At 41.2% G+C, this 12,563-nt stretch overlaps 1 protein-coding gene across 1 annotated transcript in view; it reads left to right on the forward strand.

Moving 5' to 3' along the window:
- LOC115113217 (E3 ubiquitin-protein ligase NEURL1-like) overlaps nt 1-12,563 on the forward strand; it is a 60,631-nt gene that overhangs the window by 10,085 nt on the left and 37,983 nt on the right. The window contains exon 3 of the mRNA XM_029640611.2: nt 308-629. Within this exon, the coding sequence (XP_029496471.2) occupies nt 308-629 (322 nt within the window). The remainder of the gene's footprint in view (nt 1-307; nt 630-12,563) is intronic.

Here is a 12,563-nt window from a genome sequence, read left to right on the forward strand (position 1 = left end):
TCTCGAAAGTGAAAGCATGGGAAGCATTGCCATGTGAGCCGTACTGTTATCTTACACGGTGAAAGCAGTGTAAATGGAGGTTTTAAATGAGGTGAGACAAGAATAGCCAGATGATAAACAGACATGTCTATTTTTGTTGTTGTTTACCATTTTGTTTTTCAAAGTTTTAACATATGGCCAACCAGAATGTGGAGTGATAAATCTTAGACAAACACGACTAATGGAATGGTTTTTAGGTTATTCACCAGCTTAACTCTATTTTATCATGTTTTAAATGGTACAAACCCCTTTACCTGTTCTCCTCCAGATCACTAAGAAGCAGTGCTGCTGGAGCGGAGCCCTGCGTCTGGGCTTCACCTCCAAGGACCCGTCCCGCATCAACCCAGACAACCTGCCTAAGTACGCCTGCCCAGACCTTGTCTCACAGAACGGATTCTGGGCCAAGGCCCTGCCCGAGGAGCTGTCCAACGAGGGCAACATCATCTCATTCTGGGTGGACAAGAAGGGCCGGGTCTTCTACCGTATCATTGACTCTAGCCCCATACTGTTCTTCTGCGGGGTCCATTCCTCCGAGCCACTCTGGGCTCTCATAGACGTCTACGGCCTGACACGAGGGGTCCAGCTACTGGGTGAGTTTCACAAGGAGAAAGGACAGTGTAATGGTGGCTTATCATGCTCCTGGCCATACATTGTTGAATTTCCCATATTGATTAGTGATGGCAAGTAAATGTAAATGTAAGTGGGGGTTAAATGTTTAAAATGCTGCCTGGTCTGTTTAAGTGCAGTTGGTTGTTTGGTGATGTCACTTTTTGTAATACTGCTCTACTTTTCCCATACACAATCATATCAAAATAGTCCATTGGAAAAAAGATGGGTTGCACAGTTGTTAGCATAAAATAAATGCCACCATAGTGGAATTTGAGAACCCCCTGGGAATAGGGTTGTACATTTTGAGGAATATTCAGAGGTGGAAACTTTCTGTGGGAATATATGGGAATTAATGGAAATATATGCAAATTAATATAGCATTTAAATGTAGATGTTTTTTGCATTGGATATATTTACCATATCATATGGAGACAGAAACATAAACCTTTTACCTTATCATAAGTAGACATAATTGCAAATGATTAAATCCTTCCAATAGAATAAAAAAAAATTGTAACAAATTGAACTTGAATTAAATGAGTTGACTCTTCACATGGAATGATTTCACTGAACAACAAAAGAAAGGGAATATTGAATGACCCACAATGATCCATTGCATCTCCCAAAAATGTTTTCAACATATATCTGTAAAATGATAGTCTAGAAACTTAAGCTTTGGTTGTCTTCCTCTCAGACTTCCATGTCTTCTCCCTGGACCTCCTCAATGTCTACCTCTAAGGCCTCATCTTGTTGTGACTGTAAGGCCTCATCCTCACTTTCCAACCTTATTGAGGATGGCTCGTTGCCAGGATCAAAATGCCTCACATTTTTCAACCCTTGTATCGGTCAGCCTGTTGCGTGCTTTGGTTTGTGTTTGTTCCCATACAAGGACCAGTTGCTCTCTGAGGCGGCTGATGTTGGTGGGATTTGGAGGATGATTGAGGCAACAGGGGAACGAGCCTCACATCCACAAAGCCCCTTCCACCAAGTGGCTGATAAGTTATGTTGGCACGACTGCCATATTGCATCTCCATCCCAAAGCCCTTGCTTGGAAGTGTACTTCGCCACACTGCCAAGAACCTTGCCCTCTTCCAGGCCAAGGTGGCGAGGCACTGTAGTAATGACACCATAGGCCTTGTTGATCTCTGCACCAGACAGGATTCTCTTACCACCATACTTTGGGTCCAACATGTATGCTGTGGCGTGTATGGGCTTCAGGCAGAAGTCTTCATGTTTTTTGATGTATTTCAGAACTGCAGTTTTCTCTGCTTGGAGCAACAGTGAAATGGGTAGGGAACTACACATTTCTTCTCTTACATCTGCAAGCAGAGTCTGAACATCAGACAGGATGTCATTGTCGCCCTCAATCTGTGCAACTTCTACTGCTATATGTTTTAGGTTGCTTACCGCTCTCTCCCAAAATACATCATCCAGGAGGATCCTCTTGATGGGGCTGTCCATATCGGCAGACTGTGATATGGCAATTTCTTGGAGAGACTCCTTCCGCTCCAGGAGACTGTCAAACATGATGACAACACCAGCTTCAATGTGGTGCTCTTATTCTACTCACTTTGCTTGGTGAGATTGCTGCAATAACTTGATGACCCTTCACATACCTAACCATTTCCTTGGCTCTCTTGTAGAGTGTTTTCAGTGCCATGATGTCCTTGAGGAGCAGATTCAATGCGTGAGCAGCGCAGCCAATGGGGTGATGTGAGGGTAGGACTCCTCCACTTTAGACCAAGCAGCCTTCATGTTCGCAGCATTGTCTGTCACCAGTGCCATTACCTTCTGTGGTCCAAGGTCATTGATGACTGCCTTCATCTCATCTGCAATGTAGAGACCAATGTGTCTGTTGTGTCTGTGCTCTTGTAGAATACTGGTTGAGGGGTGGAGATTATGTAGTTTGTTATTCCTTGCCCACAAACATTCGACCACCCATCAGAGATGATTGCAATACAGTCTGCTTTCTCTATAATTTGCTTGACCTTCACTTGAACTCCATGGGAGTCTGCACCAGCAAATGAGTAGATAAACCATGTCTGGTTGTAAGGGTGTATGCTGGGTGACGAACATTCAGAAATCTCTTCCAATACACATTGCCTGTGAGCATCAGAGGTGAACCAGTTGCATACACAGCTCGAGCAAGACATTCATCAGCATTTCTCTGACTACGTTCCTCCATTGAGTCAAAAAAAACTTCTGATTCCAGGCGGAACATGAGCTGTTGCTATCGATAAGGTGTCTGATTCATAATTCTCACCTCGAATAGAAGTAGTGGTACTTTTGTCAGAGGTTGCTTGTTGTGAGCGCCAAGGGAACATTATGCACTTGGCCAGATGATTCTGAATCTTTGTTGCTTCTTCACATATGATTTGGCACAGTATTTGCAAATGTACACAGCTTTTCCTTCTACATTAGCTGCAGTGAAATGTCTCCACACAGATAGTGCCTGAGACATTTTCCTGTAAAAATGAGGGAGGGGGGAACAAATACAATTCCACGTGCAGATAAATAGTTAGTTAGATTAACCTTTCTGGCGCATGCGTTCCGATGGCGACCCACCTTGACAACATCCGGTGACATTGCAGAGCGCCAAATTCAAAATACAGAAATAGTCATAATAAACATTCATAAAAAATACAAGCGTTATACATCGGTTTAAAGATGAAGTTATTTTTAATCCAGCCGCTTTGTCAGATTTCAAAAAGGCTTCACTGCGAAAGCATACCATGCGATTATCTGAGGACAGCGCACCACATACAAAAGCATGAAAAACATTTTCCAACTAAACGGATGCATCACGAAAGTCAAAAATAGCGATAAAATAAATTGTTTACCTTTGAAGATCTTCATCCTTTTGCAATCCCAAAGGTCTCAGTTACACAATGACTGGTCGTTTTGTTCGATAAAATCCTTTATATCCCAAAAATTCAGAAATATACCTGTTCCAACTCGCCCAATATGCCTACAAAGGATCTATTAACCTCTTAAGTCGACCCTCTACTTTTTTGAACATTCTGTTAAAAATCGCGCAACATTTCAGCGCCCTGCTACTCATGCCAGGAATATAGTATATGCATTTGCTTAGTCTGTGTGGATAGAAAACACTCAGACGTTTAAAAAACTGGTTAAATCACTGCTGTGGCTTTACCAGAACGGCATTTACATCGAAAAGCACAGGAAAAACTGATCACTGAAAATGGGGAAAATATATCCATGCGCTACTTGAACCCATTGATAAACGTGAACCAAAATTAATTGACTGAGGTTGCAGTACCTACAGCTTCCACAGGGTGTCTAGAGTCTTGTCATTTCCTTCGAGTTTTTTCTTGGTCAAACACATACAGGACACAGTATCTAATCCGGTCTAGGACCGGATATTTTCGTTGAGTTTCTAGCCGGACATTTTTCCAGACGGACAGCTAATGATCTTTACATCGCCTCCTGATAAATTTTATCGCTTATTAACGTTTACTAATACCTAAAGTTGCATTACAAACGTATTTCGAAGTGTTTTGTGAAAGTTTATCGTCGACTTTTTGAATTTTAAAAAATGACGTTACGTTTTGAAACGATGTTTTTTTCGTTTATCACACAGTCTACATATAACGATATCTAGGCTTTATATGGACCGATTTAATCGAAATAAAGACCCAAATAGTGTTTATGGGACATCTAGGAGTGCCAACAAAGAAGATGGTGAAAGGTAATGAATGTTTTCTATTTTATTGTGCGGTTTGTGTAACGCCGAAATGCTAATTATTTTGTTTACGTCCCCTGTGGGTCTTTTGGGGTGTTGCATGCTATCAGATAATAGCTTCTCATGCTTTCGCCGAAAAGCATTTTAAAAATCTGACTTGTTGCCTGGATTCACAACGAGTGTAGCTTTAATTCGATACCCTGCATGTGTATTTTAATGAACTTTTGAGTTTTAACTAATACTATTAGCATTTAGCGTAGCGCATTTGCATTTCCAGAGCTCTAGTTGGGACGCAAGCGTCCCGAGTAGAAGCAACAGGTTAAGTTACCTGTAAACTTGGTCCAAACATTTCAAACGTTTTGTAAAATCCAACTTCCAGGTACCCTAAAATGTAAAGAATCGATAAAAGTTCAGATGGAATAAACTGTTTCCAATACCGGAGAAAAACCACGCGGAGCGCGCTCTCATTCACACGCACCAAAAGTGTGTGACACTTAGAAAGAATACGACTACTTCTTAATTTTTCAACAATCAAAAAAATGGAACAATTTCAAGGCTGTTGACATCTAGTGGAAGCCATGGGAACTGCAATCTGGGTCCTAATAATTCGGCTTCCCCATAGAAAAGCATTGGAAAATCCAATGACCTAAAATAAAAAAGAATCCTGGATGGATTGTCCTTGGGGTTTTGCCTGCCAAATCAGTTCTGTTATATTCAGACATTATTTTAACAGTTTTAGAAACTTTTGTGTTTTCTATCCAATACTACCATGCATATCCTAGCTTCTGGGCCTGAGTAACAGGCAGTTTACATTGGGCACCTCAGTCATCCAAACTTCCGAATACTGCCCCCTATCCCTAAGAAGTTTTAAACAACTCCTTTGTAAGATAAATGTTTGAAAATGAAACGCGTATGGAAACAGGTGAATTAACAGTCCTCAGTTAGCAGGCTCCAGCAAGCTTAAACCCACATGGTAGCAAAAACGAACTAGCAGAAATTGTTAACAAGTTTGAAATGATTTGCCGTAGGCTACTATTTACTAGTTTACAAAAAAGCATCTATGTCGTATCAAATATATTCACCCAACCCACTATTGTAATCAAAACTTACCAGAAAGCATTGGCTCAGACAGTGTAGTAGTGTGGGTTCAATAGCATCTCATTAGTGTTCAAGCTCTTGAGAATCCGCCTTACATGTGTTGAAGAGTGCACTGCACATGTGATGAAAGAATGCACTTTGCATGCATAGTGTTGCAATTCCATTGAATGGGGGATACTTTAACCAAAATATGCCACAAGACCCAGATTTGCCTTGTGTATCCCACGAAAAAAAGGTTCACTGTTATAAGCTAAACTTTTTGATGAATTTAAGCAAAATTCCCCAAATTCCAGGGCTTATTCCCATGGGAAATTTTCAGAAAATTTCCCAGAAAGTTTCCGACCCTTTTGCAACCCTACCTGGGAAACAAGGCATCTATTCCGAAATGTTAACCATTCTGTTTGATGGGTTTACTGCAAACAGTTTAAACTCATTTCAAGAAAACTTTTCCCAGCCAACAGATTTTGCAAAGTAGAAACTAAAAATAAATATTTCAAGTTGAAGAGATATTTGTTAAGTAGAGATTTGTAGTTGGCCTCCCGAGTGGTGCTGTGGTCTAAGGCAGTGCTAGAGGCATCCTTACAGATCCGTGTTCAATCGCGGGCTGTGTCACAGACCCACGAGGCGGTGCACAATTTGGCTCCGCGTTGTCCGGGATAGGGGAGGGTTTGACTGGCTGGGATGTGCTTGTACCATGGTGCTCTAGCGACTCATTATGGTGGCCAGCTGTACAGCGTTTCCTCTGACACATTGGTGAGGCTGGCTTCCGGGTTAAGCGAGCAGTACGGCTTGGCAGGGTTGTGTTTCGGAGGACGCATGGCTCTCGATCTTCACCTCCCCTAAGTCCTTACAGGAGTTGCAGCGATGGGACAAGACTGTAACTACCACTTGGATATCACGATATTGGGGAGGAAAAGAGGTTAAAGGTACCATTAAAAAAAGAGACTTGTAGTTAATGTTATTACCAGTATCTGAAGTTTTAACCAGCTCTCAAACTGAGTGTCTGAGTAGCCCTTTCTACTCACAGCTCTTGTCATCCCATATACGGGTTAGAAATTGAATATTTATTTTCAATGATATGCACCTAAATTGGAGCGCAGTGGCTGTACAGTAACATGCTATACATGATGTCAGAGCTCTGGTTCTCCACTTCAAAATGCTGTATGGGTTTTGACTACCTGCTACTGCAGGTAGCTAACCAACCAATATCAATGTTAGTCAGTTAACATTAGGTTATAGCTAGTCAATCAAATGGCTCTTTCTGTCAAAATGAGAGCTTGCTAGACTATTTTACCCGTATACATCATTCGTGGTTGGATGCGTCAGATGCCATGGTTGCCCTTAGTTTGAAGATGTAATCTGGAGACTGGTGTTTTCTCCATCTCCTTAGCTATCATACTCAACTCAGTCCTCCACAAAGTGGAAAACAACCCTTATGCAGTTTTAATACACACACAAACACACACAAAGCTGCGCTAAACAGGATTACCTACACATACTGACCAGCTCAACTAGACAGAAGCGTGCTATATGGCAGACCAATCCACACTCTTCTCTCGGCATGTCCAGCCCAGCCATTATCTCAGCCAATCATGGCTAGCGGGAAGGTTGCTGTCTTTCTGTGGACAAACCAACTAGGCTCATAATTTAACTATTTTATTAGTATTTGCAAATGGCATACAAGTTAGTTATTAAGGCATGTGAAAGTTCACATGTTCCAGAAGGCATTTCTGCCCAAAAACGCATTTTGATTTTAAAAGCATTACGTTCAAACAGCTCTCCTGTGAAGTAGTGACCCACGACCTATGCCTAGTTTCCTGAAACGAGTCACAATTAATGTAAAATGCACATAAAATCAACAGTGTAATGTTTAGATTCAGTCTTGTCATGTGAACTGTTGTGTCCTCACCTTTTGGTCTGATAATTTCACCATCTCCAAAGTGTTATTTTCTTAATTGCTACTATGGGCATGCATTTAGTTCTTCTGTTAGAAACATTTCACTTTGGCCCTGTCCATATACACTAATGGAAATGAGTCTAAGGGGTTAACATTGATAGGAGTGCAGTCTGATATTTGGAGCTGAAAATAGCCATATTACTGTCAAATAGTGCTAGTATACCTTCCTAGATTTTGCTTAATCCTAAATTGCTCTTGTTAGAGTACAATTCTGTCATTCACCCCTTGAGAAAATTCAAACAAAGTTAAGATGGAAAGAAAACACCTTTCAAATTCCCCAAAACTTTAATCAAACATGGGGTCGTTTTCAAGAATCGTTACCCTTAATAAAAAATAAAACAAGCTCCCATATAGTGTAGATTAGTACCATTTAACCTAATTTCTGGTTGCATTAAGCTGACAACAAGAAGTGTGCTATCCTATTTTGGGCTGTTTGGTATCCAGCGCTAGAGTGTGACTCTTTGGAGTTCAGTGGCCTTGCGGTGAGCTGTGATGACACAAGGCACAAAGCTCTTGTTCCTCAACAGACGTTGAGTAGATGTGATGTCAGGAAAATGGCGTGACTGAAGTCATTTTCCTCGACGTGAAAAAAATTGAATGTTTTCCCTGGGCTAAGAAAGTGTAGGTTGTGTTTGTATTGTGGAAATCACTGCATTGGATCCCCTCTGGGATTTGTGACTTTACCTAAACATGATCATATGCAATCAGGATTCTTTACAGTAATCTACAAAAACGAAATTTGAATTTATGTATTTGTATATATTTCTATGTTGAATGTAGATTCTGCCTACTGTAGGTTTCCAGAATAGCAGCTATCATAGCACTTAAAGGGATATTTTGAGTTATGTCTGACTTTACCAGAGTCAGGCAAACACACGGATACCATTTTTATGTATCGACGTGCAGTTTGAAAGACTTAACTGTTTTACTTTCCCCGAGACCACCACAATAGTTTCCTTGGCCACATATTCCCAGATTTTCATAAAACAGCCACACGTGGTCCCTTGATCCTTCATCACCCAATTTTGCGTGAGGCAAAAGAGTAGGCTAGGTGCGCTTCAATTAACTCGTTCGGTGCAGGGGTGTAGTGCTGCCGGAATACACCGGAGCATCAAGCCGCCACTTCTCACAATGTTGCTAATTTGTGACTCGTTTCAGGAAACTAGGCGTGTGTCATCACTTCACAGGCGTGAACGTAAACTTTTTTTAATTCATTTTTTTTTATCAAAATGAGTTTTATGGGAGAGATTCCTTCTGGAACGTGAACTTTCATGTGCCTTAGTAACTAACTTGTATGCCATCGGTAAATACTAATACAATTGTTAAATTACGAGCCTAGTTGGTTTAGCTACGGAAAAAGCCTGCAACCTTCCTGCTAGCCTGATTGGCTGAGATAATGAGTGGACTGGACATGCCGAGAGATGAGTTCGGATTGGTCTGCCATGTAGCAAGCTTCTGTCAATAACATGAGCTGGTCAGTATGTGTAGTTAATCCTTTCTAACACTGCTTTTTTTTAAAGATATCACGTAGTAGAACTGCATAAGTGTTTGCGCTTTCTTTCTGGGGGGCCATGTTTTGAAATCAGTGCAATTAGAGTATGATAGCTAAGGAGATGGAGTAATTTCTGGCTTTTTATTTATTATTTTTATTGTTTTACCTTTATTTAACTAGGCAAGTCAGTTTAAGAACAAATTCTTATTTTCAATGACTGACTAGGAACAGTGGGTTAACTGCCTGTTCAGGGGCAGAACGACAGATCTGTACCTTGTCAGCTCGGGGATTTGAACTTGCAACCGTCCGGTTACTAGTCCAATGCTCTAAACACTAGGCTACCCTGCCGCCCAGGGTGATTGCAAATGGGGTCGAAAAGAGAAGAGAACACAAAGAAGGTTGTTGTATAAAACACCTGTCTCCAGATTACGTCTTGGGCAACCATGGCATCCGTGACAGAGGTGGAGAAGGGTCCACCCATGTAACGGTTACTAACTCACTTGTGTACATCATTCTGGTCTGTACAATTTACCTTATTTTAGCGCCCAAAACACATAATACTTCCAGATCAACTGTAGTATCAATACCATTGTAAAGCACAATTTCTCCCCTTTCCAACAAAATCAATGACGAGACCTTCATGATGCCCATCTCTGTATGATTCAAGAAGGCAATGAACTCTGTCTGGTTTTAAAAAAAATGGCGGGTGGGGAAGCGAAACCTATTGCGTGATAGTGAAAGGGAGAGATGTCGTGTGGGGAAACAGCTTTTTTCACCCAATCTGTCCAATTTATCACCTCTAAAATGTAAATAAAATAAATAAAGAGTTTATATAATGTCATTACATACCTATTTGAATCGTGTTGTTCGGGCAACGCTAAAGTTATCGTCAGGAGTAAACAGCGGCTGTCGCTGCTTTTGAGAGTCATGATGGCTTGCAGTGACGATGCAAAAAATGACTAGCTATCCCCCCTTACCCTGTCCCTTTCTTATTTTTAAATGGCGAGAGAAGTGCTACACCTGGTGGAGAGTGGCTATTCAGGGAACTAGCCTTTGTTTCAATTTGTCCGGATCATTCAATTGAAGTTTATAGCCGACCAGTAACTTGGTTTGTTATTGCAAATTTTGTAGTGATGGTAGAACGTCGATTTAACACAAGTTTCACCACACTTAGCTACTTGCTAATGTAAGCTAGCTAATAGCTTGAGCATACTTCCAATAGTGTCAACAATCTTCAGTCACGGCTGCGAGGTAAAAATATTGCCATTGATGAGCAATGTCAGTCTGTTGATGTACTCCTTCTTCTATTGGGTTTGTCGTTGATGTACTGTTCTCACACTTTGCTTACTTAATATCTAGCAAACATGTTCAAAACTGGCCAGCTGTGTAGACACTCATGCAAAGTCCTATCCTTGTTTGCACCGTCTCAGCGGATTAATTAAATGTATAGTTCAGATAATTATTTTAAAAAGGAAATGTTTTTCCAACAACTATAATCAAAATATGAATTGTGAAGAATACTTTACAAAGTGCCCAGCTTTGGAGTAGTTAGGTCTATTTTCCTGCTTTGAGAGGAGCTGGCTAGTAGATACCCAGAGACCTCCAGCAGTTGCGCTAAGCTAACGATATGCTACCTTTTAACTTCCTTCAAACTGCATGCAAATATAAAAATGGTATCCATGACTTTGCCTGACTCTGGGTAAGTACAGTAGGAAAATACCCTAAATAAAGTATCCCTTTAAGCCTAGATACTCTCATACTTGTCTACACTGACTACCCTGCTGCCCTTTCACAGCAGCCTTAGAGAAGGGACCCTTAAGCAGCTATCTGTCTTCGTCTATAGCCTAAACATCACCATTTGAAGAGCATGGTATATCTCAAGGTGTTAGTATTGCCCCGGCAGTTGGCCACAGTTCGAGCAACCCGTAGTCCCTTAGATATAGGTCGGCCATATCAAAGTCTGCCCCAGTGATCTGGCACATGCTCAGTTTCCTAACAAAGGGGACATTTTAATACTTAATGATGCCAAATTTCACCTCTTGTGCGTCAAGCTATTATCATACAATCTGTCAGGAGGTTGGTCCTGTAGGATAGGGGTGAGTTTAGTGAAAAAACAATGCTTTGAAGTACGTGATTTTGAGAGATGACCTTTATTTGGTTGTTTAAGTAAACGTGAAAGAAATGGAAAATTTGAGAAAAGAATGAGGGCCATTTTCACATTGATCTCAAGGTTTATAGTTTATGGTGACTGTAAGGGATCTAAATCAGGAAATGTAAAACTTTTGCGTGACATGGTGTGTAATTTGAACTAGTGTGACCAGTTCAATATCCTAAATCTTGTCCACCACTGAGGCTTAACTGTCTTCCATGTGTGTGACAATATCTTGACTAGTTTTCAACTGAACTTCAATCCAACTTTCACTCTGTGTTCCAGTCAGAGATGTGCGCGGTCTTGGTGCATACAGTTGAAGTCGGAAGTTTACATGCACTTAGGTTGGAGTCATTAAAACTCAACCACTCCACAGATTTCTTGTTTACAAACTATAGTTTTGGCAAGTCGGTTAGGACATCTACTTTGTGCATGACATGACACAAGTCATTTGTCCAACAATTGTTTACAGACAGATTATTTCACTTATAATTCACTGTATCACAATTCCATTGGGTCAGACGTTTACACTAAGTTGACTGTGCGTTTAAACAGCTTGGAAAATTCCAGAAAATGATGTCATGGCTTTAGAAGCTTCTGACAGGCTAATTTACATCATTTGCGTCAATTGCAGATGTACCTGTGGATGTATTTCAATGCCTACCTTCAAATTCAGTGCCTCTTTGCTTGACATCATGGGAAAATCAAAAGAAATCAGCCAAGACCTCAAACAAATTGTAGACCTCCACAAGTCTGGTTCATCCTTGGGAGCAACTTCCAAATGCCTGAAGTTACCACGTTCATCTGTAAAAACAATAGTACGCAAGTATACCATAGGACCACGCAGCCGTCATACCGCCTAGGAAGGAGGCGTGTTCTGCCTCCTAGAGATTAACGTACATTGGTGCGAAAAGTGCAAATCAATCCCAGAACAACAGCAAAGGACCTTGTGAAGATGCTGGAGGAAACAGGTACAAAAGTATCTATATCCACAGTAACACGAGTTCCATATCAACATAACCTGAAAGGCCGCTCAACAAGGAAGAAACCACTGCTCCAAAACTGCCATAAAGTAGCGGAATACTGTTTGCAACTGCACATGGGGACAAAGATCATACTTTTTGGAACAATGTCCTCTGGTCTGAGGAAACAAAAAATAGAACTGTTTTGCCGTAATGATCCTTGTTATGTTTTGGAGGAAAAAGGGGGTGGCTTACAAGCCAAGGAACACCATCCCAACTTCGAAGCACGGGGGTGGCAGCATCATGTTGTGGGGGTGCTTTGCTGCAGGAGGGACTGGTGCACTTCACAAAATAGATGGCATCATGACGCAACATCTCAAAACATCAGTCAGGAAGTTCAAGCTTGGTCGCAAATTGGTCTTCCAAATGGACAATGACCCCAAGCATACTTCCAAAGTTGTGGCAAATGGCTTAAGGACAACAAAGTCAAGGTATTGGAGTGGCCATCAAGTCCTGACCTCAATCTCATAGAAAATTTGTGGGCAGAACTGAAA

This window comes from Oncorhynchus nerka, linkage group LG28 (assembly GCF_034236695.1).
Source record: "Oncorhynchus nerka isolate Pitt River linkage group LG28, Oner_Uvic_2.0, whole genome shotgun sequence".
Classification (NCBI taxonomy): domain Eukaryota; kingdom Metazoa; phylum Chordata; class Actinopteri; order Salmoniformes; family Salmonidae; genus Oncorhynchus; species Oncorhynchus nerka.